Genomic DNA, 26,169 nt, shown 5'->3' on the forward strand with positions numbered 1-26,169 from the left:
CTTTTTTAATTCTGCAAAAATTTGTTCCCTTGCGGGGAGGGAATTTCATTGTGTGAATGGGACACATCATAAGAATTGCTTCCACCTGTCTGATTAATTACTTTCTCCACTTTTTCCGCCGATGGAGAAAGGAGTTTGAATACCTGACCAAGCTTCATTTTCAACACCAAGCTCTTCTTGACTTTAAACCATAACCAACACCTAACGAACCCAGGAGTATAAAGGCTTCAACTTCACAATCAGGCACATGCATTGTCAGAAAAACTGATAACATATAATCATAAATAAGGATTGAATTGCTTTTGCCTGTGTCATATATTTAATACTTGTTAATGAAGAATCAGTCCTTCATAGATCATCCAATCTATCGTTTCTCACCAACTTATGCAGAAGTCTAGACATGAAAACCCAAGAAGTCTCTGGAACTTTATGGTTAAAATGAACTACCAAGGCTGACATAATATCAAGAATAAAACTATGAAATTCAGGCTTCAGTGCCATGCGTATAAGCATTGCAGTCCACAACTCTGGGGCTAACTTTACCGCTTGACGTAGATATTGAAACCCATTAACTACCCTCATGAATGTTGAATGGCCCTGCAATATCATGGGTAGAAAGAAAAACAAATAACAAAATATCACAAATGTCAGATCAACATGGTATTGCTTGATCTTGCTTTGTAATCTTATGATTTACTTTTATATATTTCCCTAAGCTCTTGTTTGTGCAATCTGGGAAAAGATGAGGATTTATTTGAAGCTAGTTTTTATGAAAAAAAATCTGTTAATTACTCGATAATCACAACTGACCAACAAAAGACATTTGGCATTCAGAAGTATTTACTGACACCAGAGCAAACCACATTTTCATATCATTTTAAAAATTCAACAATGAATTACTATGGATGTCCGGAGTAAAAGCTTGTAGAATTTAGAAAATCAGCCGTCTGTGCTTGAGCAAATTTGAAGGTCTCCAATTGCAATAAAGGAAATTTAGACAAACCTCAGACTTAGATGCCTCGTTTCCTTCACGTTTCTGGTCTAAAATGCAACCAACGATTTTATCTCGTAAAAAGACATCAGCCACCTTAATTATATCCCGTACAAGGAAAACACGCACCCTGCTACCCTTCTCAGATAGAATGAAGAGCAAAAGATCTTCTGTGGCACTAACAACAGCACGGATATCAAAAGATTTCCATTCTAGAGTGTCTGAAGGATTTTCTTCAGACTTAGCAGCCTCTCCCGTTGACTCTGAAGCCTGTTCAGATATTGCTGCTACCTGGAAAAAGAGAGGAATGACTACTGAATTATCAAAATCCATACTATAACAAACTCAGTAATATGTTCAACCATATAAGGCATCATTGTTGTTATAGAATGGAATAAGGTAGGGCCTCAGTATTATCTTTATTTAAATGAATTAGCCCTAGGAATCTGCCAAATTTTGAGTACCAGACTGCAATAATCATGGGCAAAGATTAGAAACTGAGTAACAGTAAGCACAAAAGTAATTTATACTGACAGCATGGAGATTCAGGTCATACATTGAACATAATGGGGAAAAACAATTGCCAAGTGCCACTACAGAGAAAAGACCAGAGAGAAGCTAAGGATTATCACAATCATCACAATATCTGGGACCAGCTCATTATGCTTGAAATTCTTTCTCAGGTCAGGGTCCATTTGAAAAATTGACCAGACAAGTTCATTTCTGTAGAGCTAATTCAAAGAACATACACCATCAAAAGTCTAAAGCTTAACTGGAGCATGAATATATATATATATATATATATATATATATATATATATATATATATATATATCAAAAGCTGGAAAAACAGAAAACATAATCATATCCTTGTAAAGCAGCAAAAACTCTTTTGTTTAAAGCAGAAACCAGATTGTGAAAAAGAGAACCAAATCCTTAACAATTAGATTGAGAAAGATAACCAAATTCATGAAAACTAGATTGACCTACCAAGCGCTCTAAGCGATTCCATCTTACAGATCCATCATTACGGATGAGAAGTTCCCTCAAAATTCTTCTCATATCAGGATGTGGATCTGCCAAAAGTCTTCCAATGACAAAAGGATATGCACTCTCAACAACTTTAAAATTAGGGTCCAGAACTTTTGCTGTGCCTTCAAGTGATCCAAGTGCTCGTATCACCAATGCATAGTCAGGGGGAAGGGAGAAGTCAAATTCATACATAACATCATATAGTTGGTTCATTATTGCCTGAAAAGGAAAGAAAAGCAGTCAAAGATGTTGCTTTGCTTGTAATTGTAAAGAAAATTTAAAGAAGAAACAAAAATCAGAACACTTAGCAGATCCATGAAAATCCATTGGCCATCATGCTTATTATTTAGATGTCAAGAGCCATCCATATCAATGTAGATAATAAATGAATACACAGTTAAAAACAAGGCCAGGAGGAGGTGGGTGGGCCACTTCAGTCTCATAATGAAATCCACTGCATATATGTTTATGTACACTAATTTGATTCCTAAGTTTCAAATTATGCTGGTAGCAAAAATTTCACAAGAATAAGATATGCTCCTCACTTAAACAGCCAACATATCTCAACTTTCCCATCTATAGCCGCCTGGCTTCTGTATTTGTATTCATTATCTCCATTGAACATTGAGTCTATAACACCTTAGATCTAGATTTTTAATTCATATGTTTTACTATTATCATTTTTATGCTAAGAACACAGGTGGAACAACTTTGGCATGCCAATGCAATCTTCACCTTCATGATGATTAACAAAGGGAAGTTCACAAAAACACTGAACATAAATCAGCAAAAAATAAAATAAAATAAAAGAGACGCAAAATAAAATGAAACATAAGATCAAAGAATACTAGTGCAAACCTCAAAATCTCGAGATTGTCTTGTTTCATCACCAAAGGATGCTTGCAATGCATCCGAAACTGATTGGATGTCAACCCCTTCAGGAATAAATCCCAAAGAAAGAAAATCATTTGCCAAACCCAGAGAGTCACGGTTAACAAAGTGCACAAGCTGAAAGAAGTACAAACTTATCAACAAATACAAAATCCCAGCTGTCAAGTGGAATTCATTGAAACAAACTGTCATCACTATTATCATCATCATGGAGAAAAGAGACTACCTTTCTATTTATGGCCAGATGCAAGGTTTTCTGTATCGTAACAACTTGGAAAGAAATGATATAGAGATTATGTTTGAGTGTGTAGGTGTGTGAACTTGTTGAAAGAGATATGGGAAAAGATGCCCATGAATTATTAGAATGTACCATTCGAAGCATTTTTCTAACATCAACAAATAATTAAAATACGCCAAGTTTACAGGAACCAATTACTCAATAAACATGATTTTAAGTGAGAGAATGAGGAATATAAACCCAAAACAGGAAATCCACATTGCAATGAACAAGAACCACTGCAATCTCCATAGAGTTTATATGCACACACTTCTGTGGACAGGTTCAATAATATAATATTAGGTCACAGTGGATCATGTAACAATAATAAATAACATGCAAGCCACTTACTAATTGATACAAAGATGTCAGAATGTAGCCAGGTATGTTAAAGATATCTATTCATCAGAAATAAACAGCAGTACATCACAGACTTCTTCTTGGGAATATGTGCCCCAAGCATTCACAGGGAGTAGAAAACAATTCAACACTAATGGAAAGTTATACACGCTGCCAATAGTCTTTTCTCAAGCATTTACACAAAACTATACACAAAAAGGAAAAAGAGATAGAGAGAGAAAGGGGGAAGGAGAGGTGCACTTGGCATATTATCAACCAAACAGCTATTACCATTTGAATGAGTCCCACGCGATAATGGTGAGGAATATCCCCCATCATTCCAAAGTCAAAATATGCAAGAATGCCACTGTCAGTAGCAACAAGGTTTCCTGGATGTGGATCAGCATGGAAAAATCCCACCTCAAGCAATTGCCTCAAAGAGCAGTATAATCCCTATAAGCCAACAAAATGGTTACTAGTTCACTACACAAAGCCATAATGCTTTGGACATGATTGCTTAAAGACGTGACTGAAAGTGAAAACACATACAAAAGATCATAATGAATTGACTGCAAACAAAGCCCAATACCTGGTCAATCAGTTTCCATCTGTTCAAACTGGCCTTCCTCAATCGCACTTCATCAGTAAGTTTGATTCCATCTATCCATTCCATTGTAAGTACACCCTTACATGTGGTGTCCCAATATATTTTAGGAACTTTAACGCAATTTGATTTCTTATGGTCCATGGTATTACTAACTCTGGCATTTTGATCATTCTTTGTATCATTACCTGATGTATGCAAGCAGATTGTACCAATCTCAATCATTATACTCAAAATAATGCCTAAATCTAATTTTTCATCGACTACATCAGACGCCTTGACAATTTAGCAACCCATGTACATCGATAATCTCATATATTAGTTGGATATTCCGAACAAGAATACTGAAGACTGTTAAATGCATTACCAAACAAATAATTATATATTGTTATGAACCTTGGGATAACCACAATCCAAAAGATAGCTCATGAGATTGGAGAGCCCAAAGCCCATATGAATACTAATATTGAAATCTCATATTTTCAATGTAGGATCCAAGTTACATACCTAGCAAGTAGGATCATAATGATTTTACATGCACTAGTGATAAAGCATGGAAAAACGTACATGGGTCACAACCATATAGAGAAGCAAAGTGTTCAGCATTTTTCCCCTCTAGGACATAATCAATTTCATCAAACATGTGCCTCACCTGTTCATTTAAGATAGACCTGAAGATGTCCATAAGCATGTACAATCTCATTAAAAAGGATTGTATGCATCACAATAAGAGAGAAAGAAAGAACTAAGGAAATAAATCGCACTAAATAAAATTCAAAAGCAAATTCCACATGTTTATATGTGCATCTGAGCAGTAGCAAATGTGCGTGCATTTGTTTGTGCACGTGTGTCTATTTGCATGCATAAGACAGTGACAAGACGGCTGCTCTTTGCGCCCCTTTGTCTCCCTTAGATAGCAAAATAACATATTAACGTCATTAGTATTATAACCATCTAGAAAGTTATAAAATGCTAGTAATCTAAATTTTACACGGAACATCTTCAACCAAAATAAACACAATATATTATCCCCAGGCTAGTAGGAAAAAGAGAAGTTAGGAATCGAACTACATTTCCCAGCACTTGACTTACTGCGGAACTTGAAATAGGACATAGGCCTGTGTCCATCAACATGACCAAGTACCTTAGCATTCATCGAATTTGCATGAAGTGTCATGATTTCCCATACTGGCCTTCCAAATGAAAGGTTTCAAGAAGCTAATGATCATTATTATTTTCACATAGATATCTATCCAATAAAATCAGCTTAGTGAATTCAAAGCCAAAGTGAAAAAACCTAGAAAAGATCAAAGAGTACTGAAAGCATTCATGGCACATGGTACTTAATTGAATACTCCAGCATGCTTTACAAAACATAATTAGAAACACAGGCAAGGAATGTATGCACAGAAGTTATGGAAAGCTCACCATCTCATTTACCGCTACTAATAGATCCTTGCGAGCCTTGGCAAATCGCTTTAATTGGCCACCAATCATATGAAACAATAATGCGTCAAGGGTCAACAAAGTTGACATACCTGGCCTCTGCACCTTTACAGCTACAAGCTCACCGGAATGCAGATGAGCTGCAATACTTGAAGTAACAAGTACAACATTAAAATTGTGTTACTTGCAAAACAAAACAACCTACAACACCCATCCATTAATAGTTTGAAGAAACAAATAAATCCAACCGGAACAAGATATATAGTGGATGAAGAAATATATAAAGATAAGTTAAAATAAGGACATGTAGCATCAATATATCAGAAGAGAGCATCAAACCTTTATACACCTGCCCCAGGGATGCTGCAGCAATTGGCTCTGGACTGATGTCAGAAAAAAGTTGCGAAACTGGAACACCCAACTGGGATTCAATAGATTTAATTGCAATATGGGTTGGAAATGGTGGTATTTGGTCCTAGCAATAAGAGAATAGCTTAAACTGAGAAAATGATAAAAATAAAGGAAAATTGCTAAGTATCCAACTGATGGGAAAATCCAAAATCAGATCATATGACCCATTACTGAAGAGTCTTGTGGAAAGAAGGAAAAGCTGTCATACCTGTAACTTGGCAAGCTCTTGACAATATACAGTCGGCAATATATCTGGTCTAGTGCTCAGAGCCTGTCCAAGCTGTAAATTTAAACAGGAATGAGAATACAAATGTAATGTCAGAAAGCAACTGAGGGCTTAATTATAGATTTAAAATTTCTACCCAATTGAGAACATTCTGGAGCATAATTCTTCAATTATACTAATTAAGGATCCAGAATAATATTAATTATACGAATAATTAATTATACTAATTATACTAAACTTCAGAGCTCCAAAAGTTATTAATCCTCATTCCATTCTTTGCACCATCTCTCAGCTTCTATTGCACCAATTAGATGGAGGTCACCAAACAACTTAAAGCAAATACGAAATGTCACATCAACATAAAAATTAAAAACCTTGAAGAACACATCATTGCTTAACACACATCAATTTTTCTCATGGGATTTCCATAGCATCACTGTCAACATATGCTAGCAATAAAAGTTTTTGGCAGAACCCAAGGAGAATGATAGAAACAGATGACTATCCTGATAAAATCCACTACAAAATTTCACAATATTTAGGAAAACAGCGTAAATTGATTCTATAAGGTTCGGTAAAGTTTTACTTGCCTTGATGTAGAAAGGCCCCAAGCTGATCAGAGTTTGCCGAAACTGCAAGAAATTGTGTAAACAGTTGCTGTCAATTTCTGGAACATTACATATTCATCAACACAACAAGAAACAGATATCCTAAAGTGTATTTCAAGCACCAAAGCATATTATACCTTGATTGCACGTCTTTTTGTGTCTCGAACAAAAATTTGCCAGAGGGTTAACTTCAAAACATGAAAAGAAATGATCGCTGCTCTATAAAAAGCCAAAAATGGACCAAATCGGTAGATGATGGATGCTTTGTTGGAACTATAAATACCAAGAGCTTGCCCAAATTCACTTTCAAGTGATTCCTTCCTCAACTTCGCATACTCTGCGGACGGCCTTCCACCATGCACACTGGTAAAAGATGTAGAGAGTCTGCACCAAATCCCTAAGCTTAAACACAATAATTATGGAAATGTCTAAAACTTCCAGAATGATAATGAAGTACTGTTGTGTCCAGCACCAAATGCAACTCTAAGTATTTTCTAACATTTAAGATTGCTACTGCACTTACAACCTTATATGCAAGAAGTGATGCAGAATCAGATTCTCTCGTCTTCTTGTGATTTCAATGTCTTTCTGACCCAGATACGCACAGGTCCTCAAAATCTTCAAAACATTGTCATCGTGAAATAAAGCTGCAAACAAAACACTGTCACTGGACCGTAAACAAATACAACATTATTAGCAGCACAACCAAATATACAGAAACATATTAGACATTAACATGGTGAATTCGGGATTTAGGATTTAATTGAATCAAAATTTTTAAGAAAAATCAAAATGAAAAGAAACATTTCCGTTGCTTTGAGGAACAAAGCTAAATTCACATAAGTTAGAACCAAATTCAAGTGATGATCGAGAATAAGAAAAGCACTCTTGGAGAGAAGAGTCCCACTGCAGTGACGCTTGAGACTCCTAGAAACATTCTTCATTTGCCGTTGTAAGATCTCATAAAACGAATGGGAGAAAATGGCTCATCAGGGATCCAAGACCAACTCTGCAAATTAAGTGTTTGAAGAAATGCATAAGCGACTTGTAGCGGTTAATGAAGCTTTGTTTTAGCCGGTAGAGCAGTGTAATTTGCTTGATAATCAGAGAAGCGCCACGTTTGGTTTACTTGGCATCTTCGGGACAATAAAAAATTGAGTTTGCTGATTCACTCAATGCACAAGCAGAGGATTGGCATTCGGCAGCTCTGAACAAACTTTCCCTTGAAGGTTTGAGTTGGGCTTGGGCTTGGACTGGGCTGGTTTGGATTGGATTGAAAGCCAGTTATAGAAGGTCCAACTTGTTATGTACATACTCTTAGACGGGCTTATATTTAATTGACGAAGCTATCAAAATCCATTTTAATTGACTATGATGTTTTATTATTTATAGGAAGTTAATGGGCTGAAATAATATTGTCGACTATATAATAATATAGTCATCTCCTTATTAACTAAATTCATAAAAACTCAAACTGTCGAGAGTGCTCAACTAAAATTTAAACAATTCAAGACCTCTCATTCCTTTATTAAAAAAGTGAAAATCAAACGGATTAGACATGATTTTAATTTTATGTACATTAGACTAATTTGACTCCTTAGGAAATAATTGACTATGTGACTATGCTTTTTGATCAAACGTTTTGAGTGCTCCTACCCATTACGCAATATTCAACATTTGCATGGTATATCGTATGACTATGCGTGTGATATTTAAAAAATTGGACCTTAGACGGTGTGACGGATTGGGTGGCTAAAGAATTGCATTTTAATTAAACCGAAAGTGGAATTTCCAAAAACATATATCAACCATTAAATTTAATAATTGTCACAAAACAGAAACCACGTATGCTTATTGAGAATTGCATACGGAAAAGTAAATCTCCCCTCCTAATAAAGCCTGCGGTTTTGTTATTTTCTAACGTTGATTAGCTGTATTATGTACAATGGGAAAGGATATGATTACTATTCTATTTAAAGATAATAAATAAAAATTTAACAATAATATATAATTGTTGCACGGTTGGTCCAAATAAGAATCTTTTCCCTTTGGTTTAATTCAATCTACACACACCAATTAGGCTACGAGTTGATTCGCAATCCATTTATATTTTTTTACCTCGTGGAAAAATATTTTTTTTTGTAGTATTTAATTATTAGTATTTGTCTTTAATCCTTAGCCGTTATGAGTTGTTACGGACGAGCTGTGACGCATAATTCCATGTGTAGAGACACGAAGCCCCATGGTGACCTGTGCATGTCAAATTTCAATTGACTTTTATAAGTTCCCTCGCATCATTAATGTCTTATTGTCTTTAGTGTCAATGTTCTACCACGTGTCGCTATCCTTATCGTCGTCATCAGTGAAGACCCATTTTTCGTTACCTTGTAGACAATGGCATAAAACTCCCTACCGTTTTCATAGAATTACATGATTACCATTTATAAGCGTAAAGTTGATCAAAGGGGAAAATTATAAAATAGAGAGAATAAAGAAAAGCTTAGGGACTAAAGACTAAAGTGGCTAATGACAACTCATGATTACCATTTACTCCTTTTGTGCTGTGAGTATATATAATTATATATATATTATTGTTTATTTGTACAAATTGTTCAATAATCATATGCTATACAAGAGAAATCATCCTTAAAACATGAAATAGCATGGGACACTAAAAATTTTAAAATTAGGTGAAACTGATAATTTAAATTTCTCTCAAATAGAAAAATTAGTTAACTCATAAATTCTTGGTTATGGGAAAAAATCAACTTTAAAATAATTATTAATAAGCAATTATTAAGGAATTATAATTTTGCCTTGAATGAATTAATTTAGTCATAGCATGTCAAAATATTATTAATTAATTTTTATTAACCATGAAATTGATAGTCATTGCGAATCTTAATTTACAAATTTAGAAAAATTTAAGAGTGTTAATTTTTAATTTGAAATGTACTTAATAAAAAGAGTATTTTTTTATTTATATAGTAATAAATCTCTACTAATTAGAATCCTAATAAATTTGGAAACTCATTAATTTCATAAAATTGTAACTATATATATATATATATGTATATATATAAACACTCTGTACCTAAACATATCCAAATATCATATTCAAATTTATTTATTCGTAATTTTTATTTAATGAATTGAAATTGACCGGTTTCTAATTAGTTCTAGCAACTAACAAATCTTACTCATGCACCACTTATTTTGATTCACTAAAATCTGAGTCAATATACTTTAATTTTGATTCAAAACAACTTGATTGCCTAATTAGAATTGATAATACAATTCAAATTTCAAATAGTTCGGTGCTAAAATTTTAAATCACATAAGGTATCCTAATAAAAATGAATAGCTTGTAATAATTTTAAAATTTATACACGAACTATTCTTATAATTTAAATTTACTATATTCATTTATTTTCACAATGGAGGATGATTATATGAAAAATAATTTAATCATCCCAAAAAAAAAAAAACGTGTAACGAAATTATTTTAATTAAAGTTAGTTAGAAAAATCTTGAGGGTGGAAAAATAAAAGACTAAATTTAAGGAAAAGAAAATTCTTATGTTTAATGAATTTTGGTGATTTTTGCTCATTAGATGGTGAAAAAAATGCAATAAATGTTGCACGTGAATAGCGTCAGCAGCCTGTAATTGATCGGTAGTAAGTTGACTTACATACAATTATCGTTAATGCAATTATTAATTGTAATTACCACGAGTATTTATCAATAAATCAATGGATTACTATTATAAAAACAAACTTAGAAGGGAAAAAAAAAAAAAAATCAAAAATAGCTGGCACAGATAATCTAGGGCTCTTTGGTAGTTTCCTAGAAACATAGGGGCACTCTTGCTCCTTCTGCTATTAGCCCACTTCAAGCCTCACACTCATATACGGAGAATCCCAAAGCGAGTTGCAGAGAGAAGACAGAAAATAGATCATAGATAGATACAGAGAAGAAAAGAAAAATCATGTGCCCGACCAAGGAAAAACACCGCTGTTCCGGCTCCGATTGTACTGGTTCCAGATCCTCTTCCAACGCCACCACTGCTACTGCAACCACTGGTTGGATCTCCGAGGCAACCGATGGCGGATCCTTGCGGCGAGTGGACCTCGATAATGGAGCCAACGGCTGGGCGTCACCTCCAGGTGACCTTTTCTCTTTGCGGTCTAAAAACTACTTCACTAAACGACAGAAATCGCCTTCCGGCGATTACTTACTATCTCCTGCCGGCATGGACTGGCTCAAGTCCTGTACCAAACTCGACAACGTACTAGCCCGACCCGACAACCGTGTGTCCCTCGCGCTCAAAAAGGTTCAGTCTCAAGGAAAATCTATGAAAAGTTTTATTTTCGCTGTTAACCTGCAAGTTCCAGGTAAGGAACAACACAGTGCGGTGTTTTACTTTGTCAGTGAAGATCCTATCCCTCCCGGTTCACTGTTGTATCGGTTTATCAACGGGGATGACGCGTTTAGGAACCAGCGGTTTAAGATTGTGAATCGCATTGTGAAAGGTCCGTGGATCGTGAAGAAAACGGTAGGGAACTATAGTGCTTGCTTATTAGGTAAAGCTTTAACCTGTAATTATCATAGAGGTGCCAATTATTTGGAGATTGATGTGGATATAGCGAGCTCGAAGATCGCCACCGCTATTTTACACCTCGCATTGGGATATGTGACCAACGTGACTATTGATATGGGATTTGTGGTGGAGGCACAGGCAGAGGATGAGTTGCCTGAGAAATTAATCGGTGCAATTAGAGTTTGCCAGATGGAGATGTCATCGGCGACAGTCGTTGACGCTCCGACACCGACGGTGGCGCGTGGAATAAGTTTAGCCAAGGTTAACAATCATGAATCCGGCGACGAAGACGCCGACGAAGACTGATTATTAAAAATGTGAAAGAATGCTATTTAATTTTTCTCCTCATTTACCCCATTTTTATTTTTATTTTAGTTTAATTTGAAAGGCTCTTGTTATCCTCTATTTTATGAGTTGGAGTCCCTTTTTTATAGGGATTGATGGTTGTAGATAATAAAAACGGTGACAAATAAGCATAATAACGATATTAACCTTTATTCTCCGCCATAGTTTTTCAGCTTTATAGCTTCGGGAAAGGAGTTTTCTTCTTAGAAATTCGTGCCCTTCGTGTTGGGTTTTGAAGAGGGGTGCCAATGGAGCAGAAAATGGCAGGAAGGGAGAGTGAGGAGAAAAGATAAAAATGACTGGGTTCTTTTAGCAGGTTTGCTTATTCTTGTCTATACAGTTAAGAGTCACTTTACTGAACTGAGATTTTTGGTGGGTGGCGGTGAATGTTTGTTGGTGGGGACAATTACTGTGGAGATTTTGGTGCCTGGGTTCTAATCTTCTTTAATGATAAATGTGTGAAAGGTAATTGAAATCTATATGATTTGGCCCTACATGTTCCTTGATTATCCATGTCCTGCTATTCTGAGATGGATTTTGGTTATACAATCACTGGATGGATCAACTAATTCTAGAATCGTATGATTCTTCATTAATTTATTTCATAAAAGCAAACAAACATGTACAAGATAATGAATTCTCTGTTTCTTTAAGCTGGCCATGGTGCTAATTCATGGATAAAAATTCTTGATGCCATCCATTGTTTGAATGGAACATTATTTGGTTTAAGGTCTATTTTAGACTTACTGTACTGACCAAACACTCGTTAGACTTTTTTTTTACAAAGGTTGCATGTATAATCAACAAAATACTAAAAATAAAGATTTCCCTGCTTTCTTTTTTTCAAATCTCATTATTAATTATATCTTTATTAAAGTTAATGAATTTGGTAATACAAGGTGTGCAAATCAGGTGTTTAATATTTAATTAGGTTGATATGACACATTCTGGCAAAGTGATTTGAAGAGATCCTATATCTATAATTAATTCTTACTTTTTATCCAATAATGTTCTCAAAAAGATGAATTAGCAGCTCAACTTCATGAAATTTTATAATCACACATAATTAACATGCCCCATGTTTTGAAACAAAGGTCTATGAGAATGGTTAATTAGCCTCTTTAACATAAAAAGTTATGGAAAATCTTTGTGGTCTCTAATTGATTTGATTTCTATAAAGTCAGTCCGTAGAAAGGAAGACAAATTCAAGTTTTGGTACTGATAATCTAACCTTAGCATTTGGATTAATGTGGAACCTATTATTGATCTTCTTTTCATCCTTTGTTCAGCTAACAATCTTTGACTAACTAAAAGTTTAATGCACACATGCATTCCCTCATCTTTGCTCTTTAAATAAGCATATAGACATTTTCTAATTAATAATTGAAAAGGGAAATATTCAAATCCATTGTCTTCAGTCTTCACCTAACCCTAAGCATTTCCAATTAATTAACTTTTGGGTTGATTATATTATTTTTCTCTGGTACATAAAATTTCACATTTCCATTTTCTTTTTCTCGTGTATATAGGTACATGAATTCGTTTGGTTAATAGAAGGAAGAAAAACATTGCCATTGGCCCATTGCTTGCGAATGTGATATAGATGGGCTTTACATGGGCTCTGGACCTAAGCTATTACTAGTTTGGGTTGTTTGCTAATCCTCGATACCAAAATGCCCGAACAAGAAAAGTCCAAGAAAGAACCGTTGGCTAATAGGTGCCCATTCTAACATTTGAGATTGGGTTGCTTTTTTTTTTTTTTTAAGGCTTAACAGACAAAAATAAAACTTTCGAGAGAGGCAGTCCTTCTCTTAATTTACAAAATTAATGACTATACTTAGTGATCGAGAATTCGAACTTTGAAACTTCCATTCGCTAAGATAGAGCTGCCTGTGTAACACGGCAAAGACCAATCTCTCATCCAAGCAATTGAAGACTTGGCCTGGTTTTCAACATCTCAAGGTTTGATTGAAAATAGCTAGAGAAATTGGGGGACCGTTTAGAGACTTCCACCATTCACGTTATTGTGTTAGGTCAAAGTCTTTGGACACTTCTCATCACACTAAATATAAAATTGATGATCACTGAAACTTTCTCTGAAATATCTAGTGATTCCTCTCTAATTTGTTATTTCTATGGCTGATTCTTATCTATCAATGGCCACCTTCCACCTTCTCTTCTATTCTATCCTATTTTCTTCTTGTTATTTGGATAAGTTCAGTGTTTATGGAGCAAACCATCAAATGAAGTCTCTCTTGCCTGTATCCGCTTCCTTGACTTCTACAAATAAAGGTCACTTCTCTTCTCTAGATCTTGCACTCTTTCTACTTCCTGTATATTTGTTGCTAACGCTTACTTGTGCTTCTAAAACAATATTATGTTTGTGCAAGTAGAGCAAGTTAGTCTTTAGCTGTTGTTGGAATCTTCTCTAGCCATTTATAAGAACCTATAAATTTTCATTTAATAATGCAGTTATGTTTAGAGTTATAAGATTGCAACCAACAATGTATTGGTTGGGTGGTAATAACCCTGTAAAGGTTAAGAACACAAGTTTAATCCCGGGTAAAATTTGATTCAATAATATATAAATTGTTTCAGAAGTTATACATTTACGAATCAAAATGAAGTTTAATATTTAATTTTCCAAAAAAAAAAAAATAGGCTTACTATATTTATATATAAGAGGTTCAATTCATCTTCATTCGTCAATATACACCAAAATATAGTGTAAGCGTAGTAGTAGGTGCTATTGATATTATATATCACTCATCAATTGTATGTTTTGCAGGTTCCAAAGGGCAATGTCAAGGTCTGAACTGCCAAGAGAAATCAGAACCCAATTCTCAAAAAATTCTTCTGCAAGACAACTATAGATTTCGTTCATTGAAATCCATTGAAGTGGTAAATAAATATGGGGAAGGGATCCGTTTGCCTCTAACTTTAAAAGGAGATGACAACTTTTTGACGACAGTAGGTTTTGGCACTCCTAAAATTGATTTTACCTTAATTTTTGACACAGGAAGTGATAAAACTTGGATTAATTGCAATAATAACCAAGTCCCATTTTTTGACCCTTCTTCATCTTCTACTTCTTCAAATGTTTCTTGCAATCCTTGCAACTACAGAGCGGATTATGCCGATGGAACCTATTCAACTGGGTATTATGCAAATGACACTCTCACTATAACATCAAATCCATATCCTAACTTCGTTTTTGGCTGTGCTCAGGAAATTAAAGGAAATTTTGGTGGGGCAAATGGGTTACTAGGAGTTGGGCCAGGACAGTTCTCTTTAATGGCGCAAACTGATACAAGCTATTTTAGTTTGTTTTGCTACTGTCTTCCAGCAACCGAAAGCTCTACTGGGTATATTGTGTTTGGAGTCCAAGCCTATGAAACTTGCCAACCTGACGAGAATAAAATGATACCAATAGGACCTGCCCCAACTGACAAATCTACACTTACTAGTTACTCTGTAAAACTCACTGCCATAACAATTGGCCAACAAAGGTTACCTATGTCTTCATCTTTGAACGCCGTTATAGACTCGGGAACTGTAATCACACGCCTACCACCTTCTCTATATTCGAGTCTTAGCTCTGCATTTCAGGGGTTGATGTCACAGTACCCAAGAGCTCCTCGATCTCCTCCATTGTTGGATATATGCTATAATCTCGTTGGCCATACTAATTGGACACCACCAAACATGGTGCTGCAATTTGAAGGTTTGAATGTGCCTTTGGAGCCATCTGCTGTTACATTCAGAGACAAAAATGATTCTCAGGTTTGCTTGGCTTTTGCAAGAAATGTCAAGGAAGATGACTTGATCATTATTGGTAATAAACAACACAGGGCTCTAAATATTTTCTTCGATATCAGTAATAAAAATATGGCATTCGGACGCGGTTGCTCAAATATATAGCTAATTAGCTACCCATCAAATCATCTCAATCAGCTTCTCTGAATTTTATTATTTCGAAATGTATGATTATCAGTAATAAAATGTATCCACTCTTTGGGATAATTTTCAAGTTTGATTCATACTTATTTTCTGCAATTGTCTTCAATTACATGTGGGATTATCATTTCTCCACATCTTACAAACTTATTTTCTTATGCAGCTCCACACTCTTAATTACCTACTATATTGTCTAATTACTCCATTATATTTAAACTCTCCTGGTAAATTTAAGTACTTGTAATCACCATATATTGTTATCAAGCTAATTAGCTACAAGCAGCTGGAGCAAACCCAACTCTTTCCTTTGCAAGATCATGTACAACCTCATACGTCTGTTGCTGAGTATTTCCAAATATGGCGAACTCACTGTCTTTCTGATTGGGTGCAAAAGCTAGACACACCTTCTCAATCCCGTCCACCACGATTAAAATCCCCGTCACATATATATCCACCTCTACTCCTCCTTTAAAGAAAACACTGATCTTCGGTACTGTTACCGTGTCAAAATCGCTAAAGTCATAACACGTGTCCAAAATGGAAAATCCGTCGGTCATCGGATATTCTGTCATCATTTCTTGAAACTTGGAGCTCAGTGCAGAGTATACTGTTGGCGGCAATCGAGTAATTACTGTTCCGGAGTCAATGATAGCTCCGGCCGTTTGATAAACTGAAGCAGAAACGGCTAGTTTGTCTCCACCGACGCTTATTCCAGTGATGTCGATGCCATAATAAGGCGTGCTTTGAAAATCTGGGGACATTGGAGTGAACTTCACTGTCTTTCCTATATTGCCCCCGAAACTGAGGTGACCGGTCGAGCTCGAGGTAGGTGGTATGCAGTAAGAGAAGAGCTTTTTATATTTCTTAGCAGTTTGGAATGCAAAAGATAATTGGCTCCGGCCAAGTCCAAGCAAACCAGCTGCTCGACCCAGGCGGCCAGCGTTGCTTTGACCGCAACCAAACACGTACTTGTTGAACGTGTCTGATTTTGTAACGGTTAGTTTTTCGGTGGCAAAAAATCCAACAGAGTAAGTTCCATCGCCATATACGACTTTGTACAGACAGGTTGAGGAAGAGCAGCCCTTTTTGCCACCTGCAGCCACCCAGAATATATTTATTTCATTTAAAATCTCATGTCTATCTATCCATATGGATTCTTTTCTTAAAAAAAAAAAAAAAAGGGTTTTTTCATAATTAATTACCAGACTCAGTGATTAAATTACAATACGATGAAGAACAGGAAACATTCGCGTACGAGGAAGACTTCCTTGGCTCAAAAATTGGCTGTCCTTGTTGATAGCAAGAGACAACACATGGCTCGCATTGAGTCCAAGTAATGTCACTACCAGTATCGAAAATGAGAGAGAGATCCTTTTGTGGCGTTCCAAGGGACACAGTGACAAAGTAATTTCCGGTGCCGATTGCAACACCGGACTGAAGCGGTAGTTTAGCCTGCATCTCGTCAAACGGGCCGGAGTTGTTTCTTCTGGTAAACCTAGCATGAATTGTATCCACTCGTAACTGGTCTTGAAGAAGCATTTCCTGGTAATGAGAGGCAGATATTTCTGTTTTGAAATCATCCTTCATCTTTTCATTGCATGGACCGTCTTTGTGCACTATTTCTAAGGATGAACCTTGCTTATGAACTGAAATACATTTATAATTTCTTCAAATTAATAATTTGTTAACATGCACAACTAAACTGAAATTGATAATTCACCGTCTACATGTCCGAATGAAAATAAAAATTTTCAAATTTGTTCTTATTTTATTTTTTCAGATTATTTTTGTCTAAACTAAATTCATCATCCACTCTAAACCAAACTAAGAAATAATAATTTTTTAAAATTGTTCATACTTTATCATTTTTTTCCATGTATAGTAGAAATACCATGTTTGAATAAAAAAATTTATTTTCATTTGTTTGGCCATAGACTTAGTTTAGGCAATTCATTTTTGTTTTTTTGAATTGATTTATTTAGACCGGGTTTATAACTCTATCTATGAACCAAATCAATAAAAATAGAATTATGCTATCATTCTAACAAAAATTTATATTTTCATTAGTTTGGTTTACAGACAAAGCCATGAACCTGTTTTATACAGTTCAATCACAAAGTATTAAATGGGTAAGAGCAGAATTTGTTGAGCAAAAAACATTGTAATGGTAAGGGTCCGAAATCATATTTTTGAATCTAAAAAGTAAAAACAAACAAATCGTAATAAGATAGAATACAATTATCTAAAGATAGTTAAATCAAGATTTCACCTTTAGAAGATCGGTTGCAGACATTAGAGGCTAAAAGAGAAGTGAGTTTAAAATTGTGGGTATGTAAAGATTTCTGCAAAGAGCAACAAGGGCACACAAGAACTATCAAAGCATAAAATAAAAAACTGATTGATGAGATGGAAGACAAGGGAGTCGCCATTGTCTCAGTAATTACTTCCTCGCTACTGAGAATTTCACAAACTGCTCTGTGCTCTCTTGTCGTTTGGTGGGTTGGCTACCCAAATATATATAGCTGCAAATTACAATATATTATTCATTATTTAACTTTATTGAGTTTAGTAAAATTGTATGTGGAAGCTCAACTAAATAAAGATAGCCTCTCTTCATTATTTGAAATTAGACTGATAATTTTTTTTTCTGAATATAAAAAAAATTTTCTTCCATCCACTTATTAGTTCCATTAATTAAGAGGCAACAAGTCACAGGCAATGATGACTTTCTCTAGCATGAACTTCTCTACTCTTATGGACACTCACACATCAACCAACGTATTGCTAAAGTCCGTTAATTATGTTTTGCAGGTAGTGGTGGCGAAAATCCGGTTTTCGGAACTAAAATCATCGGTTTTGAATTGGTGAAAATTAGAATCGAAATCGGTGGGAATCAGAATCGATCCTAACTGGAATTGAAACCGGTCCAAACCAGTTCGGTTCCTGTTCCGCCGGTTTTACCGTGAACCGGCGGTTCTAGTTTCAACCGGAACCGATGGTTCTAGTTCCGTCTTAAACTGGCCAGAACCAGTCTGAAATCGACCGGAACCGTTGAGAAACTGGAACCGAAATTGAAACCGAAACTGTTTGGTTCCAAATCATAATCGAAACTGTTAATTTTTGGTTCGGTTCTGGAACCGAAACCGGTGGTTCCGGAACTGTGGCCACCCGTATTTGCAGGAAACAAATGATTATCTTCTGTTTTAAAATTCTAATTCTGAATTTACATTTTTATACTATTAGTTTAAACTCTATAGTTGTTTAATTTTAGAGTTACATTTAATAGACATAATTAATTGGGTTAAGGAAAGTTCCGACTCATCGATTTTCTGGTTCAATTATTTCGACAGTAGATGTAGTTTCAGTTTAAAATTTTAGATAATTTTGATTTTGATTTTTGATTTGGTTATGCAACATATGTGATTTAAGGAAAAAATAAAGTTTAAATTCTGATTTTTGCAGCTCGATTTGATATGGAATAAATATTGATTTTGATCCATTTTAATTTTGAGAGGCCGCCAAAGTCTGGTCAAGCACTATATATAGTCGCATATGTGGAGGGAGACGAAGACTCCATGAAAGAGCACACAAAGCACAGACTATTGGAGGGGGCACTGCTTGACTACAAGTCAATGATTAGGCAAAATACCAACTCTTCAGAGTGGAAGAAAAGAGATTGTAAGATTTCAAATCCAGCTGGTCTTCGTGTTTTGGAAATGTGAATCACGAACTAATTTCGAATTATTTATTAATTAATAAATATATTCAGTTCCAAAAAAAAAAAAATGATTGTTCAATTGAGGTCAAACCCATGAAGCCATGATGGGCCGAATTGGCACCAGCCTGTTATCCATCCACTGCCAAACCATCCTAACGCAGCGGCCCCTTATGCAGGAGTAGAGTGACCCAAGCCTTCGCTAGGACCACAGCAAATAGCCAACATAGGCTCGGCCTAAGTAATTTCAAACAACGTTCCGCCACTTTAAAGCCCTCACAAGAGTTGCAAGCTCGCGTTGCAAAGCTCAGCGGGTCAGACATGGCCTTCACAGGATTAAAAAGTGTAAAATCGAAATAATACTAAACAAACGAGGGATTTTATGAGCCTTTATTATTAATCCTCAGATCCATACAACCAAACGACATGTCACTGCTTACTTAACTAGCATTTAGAACACAAAACCTTGATTAGATTAATTTATCAACTACAACCACCAGCAGCAAACCCAACCTTCCCTCCGCTAACATCATAAATCACCTCGTAAGTTAGTTGCTGCTTATTCCCGAAAATAGCCTTCTGTCTGGGATCGCTGTTCGGAGCAAAAGCCAAGCACACCTGCGCCGCCCCATTACTCAAGAAAATTCCAGATTGGGCAACTTCCACATCCGTCGCTCCACTAAACGACAATACAATCTTAGGCACGTTAACCGTTTGAAAGTTACTAAAATCATAACAAGTATCCAGTGTTGGCAGTGGCTGAGCCTTTGGATATTGGGACATCAGTTCTTGGAATGCCGATTGTAGAGCAGAGTAAGCTGCAGGTGGCAGCCGGGTGATCACGGTGCCCGAATCAATGAAAGTGCCGGAAGTTGAAAACACTGAATTCGGAATTGACAGTTTCTGGCCACCAACAGTTATTCCAGTGAGATCCAGATAATAAAAGTCGGTTGATGATAGAGGGACAAATTTAGCAGAATTTGATTGAGAAGCTCCCAAGGAGAGAAACCCAGTAGAGCTATCCGAAGGAAGACAATAGGAAAAGAGTTTGTTATAATTTGAAGCGGTCTGTGAGACGACAGATAACTTTCCTGGGCCGAGGCCAAGCAAACCGTCAATGTTATGGAATGTGCCTTGACTATTCTGAGCACAACCGAAGTAAAAATTGTCGAATGCATCGGTTGTCCCTAAACTTAGCCTTTCTTGGCCCAGAAGTCCAGTAGAGATAGACCCGTCCAAGTATCCTAAGCCATACTCACATGTTGATGATGATGAAGAACATCTTAAAATGGCTCCTGATATCAACATTAATCTCCTTTAATTTTTATTATAAAATAAAGTGAGAAACCTATCAGAAGAAATTATACCTCCAGTGGAAGAAGAGCAAAGTGGAGAGCTGCAAGGAACGTTGGCATAGGAAGTGGACTTGGTGGGGTCGAAAGTATCGACGTTTGGCCTACATCTAGCCCAAGTGAGGTCGCTTCCAGTGTCGAATACGAGCTGGAGATCCTTTGTTGGAGTGCCAAGTCCAACGGTAACAATGAAATCGCCTACGCCAAGTGAGGTGCCTATCTTTGCTGGAAGTGAAGTTGCTTTGGTCTCCTCCAAGTTGCCGGAAATTCTTGAGTGGATTGAATCGACCCGAGATTGATCTTCATGTAAAATCTCCGAGACATTTGGAGAATTTGCATTGTCTTGATTAAGATGGACGCATGAACCACGCTTGTGAACTACCTTCAGGGTGGCACTATTTTCGGCAACTAAACAAGAACAACGGTATATGATAGTTAGACTTAGTCTTTACAATAATTATTAATTAATTAAACATAAAGAATACCACGTTGGATAGTTGGATTGTGGTTTTCATGTCCACTCAAATTGGTTTTATCCTGTCCAGATAAGTCGTAGCTGCTGTCTGCGTTTGAGCTCATATGTATACTAAACTAATTATGATCACTTTCAATTTAAACAAAGATATTTTTCTAATCATACAACAGGAGAAAAAGATAGAATTATAATATTTTTTTTTTTAAAAGAAAACCTTTTTTGATTGACTTGATGTATGAGATCACCCATACACTAAATATAGGCAAGACATTTCTTATCCAAAATAAGTGCAATTAGAGCACCTTAATTGACTATTATCACATAATAGCGATTGAATATATATTAGTATTAATTTGTATTTTGGAATTAAAAGAACATATAATCAAACCTCCTTTGGGAGAGTGTTTGCAAGCAGTGGATGGAAGCAGGCTGCTGACTTGAATGGTATGAGTATGTTGATGAAGAAGTTTTTTTCCTTGAAAGGCATGAGCATTCTTTTCTAAGAAGAAGGAGAAAAGGAATAGATAAAAAAGAGAAGCAATGAGGAAATAGCTATGAGAGAATGAAGTAGCCATATGGACAAATCTTCTTTCTTTCCTGCTTATATTATATTGTTGATCATGTTCCTATTTATAAGCAACTAGAGATGCCTGTCATTTCATTTTAATTTTCCAAGGACTAAGGAAAATGATATAGTCACCTATGTGGGAAGTTTCCTATTCCTAATCAACTCAATTAACCATTTAATTTCCAGACAAGAACATGTCAATTTTACAAAATTCCAAAATAAATTCTCATTATATCCCTTATTTAATTTAAATTAGAAATTACTCTAATTTTCTAAATAAAATTCAATTGTAAATGAATTTTTCATATTTGTAATAAATTCAAAAATTGAAATTCATTTGCTTTTATTTCTAAAATACTTTTGGCATAATAATTTTAAAAGGTTAGGAGAACGAGGAGTTTTGTCATAAAGTTTTAGATTGTTTAAGTTTGTGGAATTCATTTAAAAATTTCACTTTTTTTTTTATAGAATTTAAATATTTATTTTTTAAAACTAAATACAAATTTAGATTTATAAATGAATTCATTTATTCTGAACAAGAAGTTAGAGTAATTGTTTATATTAAATGAAAAATTCTTTATTTTATGGAACATTTTTTGGGCAAAATTATACGAATTATTGTGGTACGGAATATAAAAAAAAATCTATTTAATTATTATCCTAAGTGATATGTAAAAAATTTATTTTTTCATTATTTTATAAATAAATAAATAACTGGAATCTAACTTACAAAAACAAAAAAACAAAAAACAAAAATAGAATCTTAAATTTTCCACCGGCGGAAAAGTCGTGAATGGTTGCAGGTCACTGGAAATGGAGTCCAGCCACTAAATTTTTCCATTGGGCCCGTGATTACTTGTTGTAAACGGCGGACTTTTTGGTCCGCAGACTTTTAGTTTTTAAATAATCCGCCGACTTATAGTTTTTAAATAATGACTTGGACCCATTGAGCTGCATTCTGCTTAAACAAGAAGTTAGAGTAATTGTTTATTGATATATTCACATTTAATTTATTTTTTAATCTCATTCTCAAAAAAATAAAAAATAATTAACAAAAAATTCTTAAAAGTAGTTCTTTAATTACTTTTCTAATAAAATATAATCAACATAAAAATATTTGAGTAAATAACATAACAATTTATTTTAATTGGCAATGAAGGAAAATGAAAGATCTAACCTCATACTGATTTTTTTAGTTAATTTTTTTGTTAAATCACATTACTTAATAATTAATCAATATCGCTAAATATTAATTAAATATGGTTTAATTGAATTCTTTTATTTTCTATAAAATATATAAATTAGTAAAATTCAGTTTCAAATCTCCGGTCACAAAATTTTTCATTTATTTAATGGCAAGAATTGTCTTTGTGGTTAATGGCAGCAACAAAATTGAAACAACCCGAATTTTTATTTTCAAAAATTTTCCAATTAAATTTAATGAACCGACAGCCTGTAAATTAATATTAATATTTTAGTGCGAATACTGTGAGAAACCGGATCGAAAACCGATTGAAAAAGCTGAAAACCAGTTAAAAATCGATGATTTGGGCCGAATCGAATCGAACCGAACCGGTTCGACCCAAAGCATCTAGAAAATTCTTTTCTTTTTATATATCCAACGCTGCACCTTCATTTCTCACCCACCATTTCTGCGCCACCTCCAGCCAACCACCGCACCACCACCACCTCCTCCTTTCTTCCTTTTCTTCTTTCTTTTCTTTTCTTTTCTTTTCTTTTCTTCTTCCCTGCGTCTATCTCTATGTGACTGGCGAGAGACAGCAGATCCACTGCACGCCACCCAGCCCTCGCCGCCTCTCTCCACACCGCCAGTCGACCTCCGGCCACCAGCCCCATTTCCGGTTAATCGAATTCCGGCAACAATATATGAGGTATAATTTAGTTTTAGTGAATGAAATTAATTGTTTGTAGGTAATTTATTTAGTTAAGTTAGTGTTCTTGAATTTATTTAGTTAATTGATTTAGTTTAGTTAGTTTAATTTTAATAATTTTAGTCGATTTAGTTAATGTTAGTAATATTAGTTAATTAAATTAATTTTATTATTTGAAGTTAATTAATTTAGTAATATTAGTTAATGAAATTAATTTTATTACTTGTAGTCAATTAGTTTAGTTAAGTTAATGTTAGTAATGCTAGTTAATTAAATTAATTTTATTATTTGTAGTTAAGTAATTTGGTTAATTTAATTTGATAATTGTGAGTAGTTAACAGTTTTCTAATTTTAGTATTGATTTAATTAAAGTAGTTTAAATATAATGTTATTGTAATGTATAATTTGGATTGTGTGGTGATGTTGAGATTGGAGGAGGATGGGAAAATGTTGTTTGATTAATTGCCCGACGGATGGGCCGTATGGATTGAATATTTGTGAAATTGTTGATATTTTAATAGGTAGATAGTCCAATTTTTAAGGGAGATGCTGCCGAAATTTAGGTAGAAAAATAAAAATAAATTTGGTATAAAAATAAAATAAATTTCGGTAGAAGAAAATAAATAAAATAGAGTTAGATAAAATAAAATAAAATAAAATAAAATAATAATAATAAGAATAATAAGAATAAAAGTTATGTCAGAAAAGAAATTTAATATAGAGAATAATTAAGTATAAAAAGTAAGAATAGGAAATAAAAATTATTAAAGGTAAATAAATATTTTATCTGATATAATTATTTTCTGGTGTCATTCTTTAAATTTCTTAGATCGCTCGGGTCCATCTAGTGCTCCTCCAGGACAGAATCAAAGCTAGAATTTCGCTTTCCACCACTGTGAGTAATAATAAATAATGCATATCAACATGCATTTGCATAGCATTTTTTTTACAAACCTTATATATATACATATATATATTTTTATATTAAAGCTCATATTTATTTTATGTTGCATAATTGTATATTTTGATGTATTTGGTGCAGTACATTGAAAGAATTGTTTGAATAATTGTGTTGTGCATATATTGTGATTTGTTTGTGTGGAATTAGGATGAAGTGGGTCACCATGGGACTGTGAGACCGTACCGTTATATGGATCCAATATGATTACTGTTAGCCTGGTAAATGGGAGATCGGCGCCCCCGTGTGCACCTACTGCTATGATCTGTGTGATATGGAAAACCACAGGTTGGTTTCTTTATTGGGCGCACCTGATAATCTAGATTTGATCGCAGCCCGCAGGGTGGCCTCCTGTTGTGAGCGTCTGATGATCTAGATTTGATGGAGACGACCGGGTTACCTCCTATTGGTATGAAAAAGAAAAGAGAGAATGGAAAAACAATAAGAGGGCTGGTCAAGTGAGGATTAGACCGGTCGGCCAGTATGGGGGATCGGCTCCCTGGTGCACATGTGAGAGGATGAGCCATGTGAGAGGACGGCTCATCGGGGGTTCGGTGACTCCACTGACTAATTTCCACGTGATGTGATTATTTGAAGGTGATATTGTTTGTGGGTGCTGATGTAATGTCATATGTTGTGTATTCATTCAGTATACTAGGGTGCATTTTGCTTGACTGTATGTGGTGTGTATTATTTATTATTATTCACTGAGTTGCAAAACTCACCCCCTTCTCTCCAAACCTCCCAGGTACTAGGAAGCAGTTGATCCGACTGAAGCTCTGCAATCTTCTCCGCAGAGTTATAAATGTAAACTTTATATTCTTGATATTTAATTTTGAATGTATAAATTATTTTTTTATCAGATTTTTTTTGGACTCTGCAGTTATAGGGCTGTCTATTTAAATTGGGCTTTATTGTTAGCACTACGCTATAAATTAATTATTGTGCAATTAACTGTAGGTAAACTAGTAAGCCCTTATTGTAATTATGAGTTATTGTGAATAGGCCCTGGTTAAATTTTATGTATTATTTGATATTGGGCCAGATGTTTGAAAATTTTATAAAACTTATATCTTAAGTCATATGGGCTTACTGTTTTGTTGAAATTAGGAGAATCATGTAGACAGATTGAATAATTTAGGCTTACTACGGGCCTCGGGGGCCTTAAGCTTACCTGGGCCCTAGTGCCGGTCCGGCCCACGGAAACGGGTCGTGACAAAAATAATCAAGCAAAAGAAATAATATATCATTATATGTGCTTTTATTTTTTTAATAAAATGGCATTAGACGTCAAATAAAAAGCGAAAATTATTATTTTGTTCTTGAGGTCTGCCATAATTATTTAAGTAGCCTTCGACATTTATACATATATTTATAACGTCCCTGAGATTTGCTATCGTCATATTAATTGATCCTTCCGTCAAAAAAATACATTTTTTCTGTTAATTTTAAGAAGAAAAGATGAAATTATCCTTTGAAAAA

At 34.8% G+C, this 26,169-nt stretch overlaps 5 protein-coding genes and 1 long non-coding RNA gene across 14 annotated transcripts; 3 read left to right on the forward strand and 3 right to left on the reverse strand.

Moving 5' to 3' along the window:
• Nucleotides 1–275: 275 nt before the first annotated feature.
• Nucleotides 276–8,014, reverse strand: LOC105637513 (Protein kinase superfamily protein). 8 transcript variants are annotated; one of them, XM_089724973.1, is made up of 14 exons: nucleotides 7,712–8,014; nucleotides 7,352–7,472; nucleotides 6,963–7,227; nucleotides 6,808–6,849; nucleotides 6,200–6,271; nucleotides 5,920–6,055; nucleotides 5,563–5,720; nucleotides 4,702–4,786; nucleotides 4,120–4,322; nucleotides 3,822–3,983; nucleotides 2,882–3,031; nucleotides 1,982–2,242; nucleotides 1,004–1,282; nucleotides 276–597 (listed from the first exon to the last, which is right to left on the reverse strand). In XM_089724973.1, the coding sequence occupies exons 1-14, from the start codon at nucleotides 7,767–7,769 to the stop codon at nucleotides 349–351; spliced, it is 2,241 nt and encodes a 746-aa protein (XP_089581099.1). In that variant the 5' UTR covers nucleotides 7,770–8,014; the 3' UTR covers nucleotides 276–348. The 8 variants fall into 8 exon arrangements, with proteins under 8 accessions (XP_089581099.1, XP_020536398.1, XP_089581100.1 ...); XM_020680739.3 differs by having other exon boundaries at nucleotides 6,963–7,209; nucleotides 7,349–7,472; nucleotides 7,712–8,013; XM_089724974.1 differs by having other exon boundaries at nucleotides 1,004–1,278; nucleotides 1,978–2,242; nucleotides 7,733–8,012.
• A 2,681-nt stretch (nucleotides 8,015–10,695) lies between these two features.
• On the forward strand, nucleotides 10,696–11,932 carry LOC105637514 (protein ENHANCED DISEASE RESISTANCE 2). The gene has a single exon (XM_012220990.4). It carries the CDS (start codon nucleotides 10,814–10,816, stop codon nucleotides 11,729–11,731), a length of 918 nt encoding a protein of 305 aa, XP_012076380.1. The 5' UTR covers nucleotides 10,696–10,813; the 3' UTR covers nucleotides 11,732–11,932.
• Nucleotides 11,933–13,680: 1,748 nt separating this feature from the next.
• On the forward strand, nucleotides 13,681–15,821 carry LOC105637515 (aspartyl protease family protein At5g10770). 2 transcript variants are annotated; one of them, XM_020680976.3, is made up of 3 exons: nucleotides 13,683–14,062; nucleotides 14,559–14,740; nucleotides 14,999–15,821. In XM_020680976.3, exons 1-3 carry the CDS (start codon nucleotides 13,906–13,908, stop codon nucleotides 15,689–15,691), a joined length of 1,032 nt encoding a protein of 343 aa, XP_020536635.1. In that variant the 5' UTR covers nucleotides 13,683–13,905; the 3' UTR covers nucleotides 15,692–15,821. The 2 variants fall into 2 exon arrangements, with proteins under 2 accessions (XP_012076381.1, XP_020536635.1); XM_012220991.4 differs by having other exon boundaries at nucleotides 13,681–14,062; nucleotides 14,559–15,821.
• On the reverse strand, nucleotides 15,784–18,285 carry LOC105637516 (aspartyl protease family protein At5g10770). The gene is made up of 3 exons (XM_089725288.1): nucleotides 17,997–18,285; nucleotides 16,930–17,373; nucleotides 15,784–16,820 (listed from the first exon to the last, which is right to left on the reverse strand). The coding sequence occupies exons 1-3, from the start codon at nucleotides 18,154–18,156 to the stop codon at nucleotides 15,997–15,999; spliced, it is 1,428 nt and encodes a 475-aa protein (XP_089581414.1). The 5' UTR covers nucleotides 18,157–18,285; the 3' UTR covers nucleotides 15,784–15,996.
• A 1,514-nt stretch (nucleotides 18,286–19,799) lies between these two features.
• On the reverse strand, nucleotides 19,800–21,876 carry LOC105637517 (aspartyl protease family protein At5g10770). Its single transcript, XM_012220993.4, has 3 exons — nucleotides 21,658–21,876; nucleotides 20,810–21,202; nucleotides 19,800–20,737 (listed from the first exon to the last, which is right to left on the reverse strand). The coding sequence occupies exons 1-3, from the start codon at nucleotides 21,842–21,844 to the stop codon at nucleotides 19,926–19,928; spliced, it is 1,392 nt and encodes a 463-aa protein (XP_012076383.2). The 5' UTR covers nucleotides 21,845–21,876; the 3' UTR covers nucleotides 19,800–19,925.
• A 1,608-nt stretch (nucleotides 21,877–23,484) lies between these two features.
• LOC149493952 (uncharacterized) lies at nucleotides 23,485–25,769 on the forward strand. The gene is made up of 3 exons (XR_016322062.1): nucleotides 23,485–23,729; nucleotides 24,559–24,624; nucleotides 25,436–25,769. It is a non-coding gene; the product is annotated as an uncharacterized LOC149493952 (long non-coding RNA).
• Nucleotides 25,770–26,169: the final 400 nt, after the last annotated feature.

Source organism: Jatropha curcas, chromosome 8, assembly GCF_041381405.1.
Source record: "Jatropha curcas cultivar XTBG-Jc1 chromosome 8, XTBG_Jcur_1.0, whole genome shotgun sequence".
Lineage (NCBI taxonomy): Eukaryota > Viridiplantae > Streptophyta > Magnoliopsida > Malpighiales > Euphorbiaceae > Jatropha > Jatropha curcas.

Excerpts from the sequence above, each read along its gene's own strand:
- LOC105637513 (XM_089724973.1), bottom strand. The coding sequence starts at position 7,769 with ATGAAGAATGTTTCTAGGAGTCTCAAGCGTCACTGCAGTGGGACTCTT. Across the intron at positions 6,850-6,962 it reads CAAAAAGACGTGCAATCAAG|TTTCGGCAAACTCTGATCAG; the intron begins GTATAATATGCT and ends AATTTCTTGCAG. Across the intron at positions 5,721-5,919 it reads CCTGGGGCAGGTGTATAAAG|CTCATCTGCATTCCGGTGAG; the intron begins GTTTGATGCTCT and ends CAAGTATTGCAG.
- LOC105637514 (XM_012220990.4), top strand. The coding sequence starts at position 10,814 with ATGTGCCCGACCAAGGAAAAACACCGCTGTTCCGGCTCCGATTGTACT.
- LOC105637515 (XM_012220991.4), top strand. The coding sequence starts at position 13,906 with ATGGCTGATTCTTATCTATCAATGGCCACCTTCCACCTTCTCTTCTAT. Across the intron at positions 14,063-14,558 it reads CTTGACTTCTACAAATAAAG|GTTCCAAAGGGCAATGTCAA; the intron begins GTCACTTCTCTT and ends TATGTTTTGCAG.
- LOC105637516 (XM_089725288.1), bottom strand. The coding sequence starts at position 18,156 with ATGGCGACTCCCTTGTCTTCCATCTCATCAATCAGTTTTTTATTTTAT. Across the intron at positions 17,374-17,996 it reads CTGCAACCGATCTTCTAAAG|TTCATAAGCAAGGTTCATCC; the intron begins GTGAAATCTTGA and ends AATGTATTTCAG. Across the intron at positions 16,821-16,929 it reads TAATTTAATCACTGAGTCTG|GTGGCAAAAAGGGCTGCTCT; the intron begins GTAATTAATTAT and ends GGGTGGCTGCAG.
- LOC105637517 (XM_012220993.4), bottom strand. The coding sequence starts at position 21,844 with ATGGCTACTTCATTCTCTCATAGCTATTTCCTCATTGCTTCTCTTTTT. Across the intron at positions 21,203-21,657 it reads CAAACACTCTCCCAAAGGAG|TTGCCGAAAATAGTGCCACC; the intron begins GTTTGATTATAT and ends GTTCTTGTTTAG. Across the intron at positions 20,738-20,809 it reads TTGCTCTTCTTCCACTGGAG|GAGCCATTTTAAGATGTTCT; the intron begins GTATAATTTCTT and ends TGTTGATATCAG.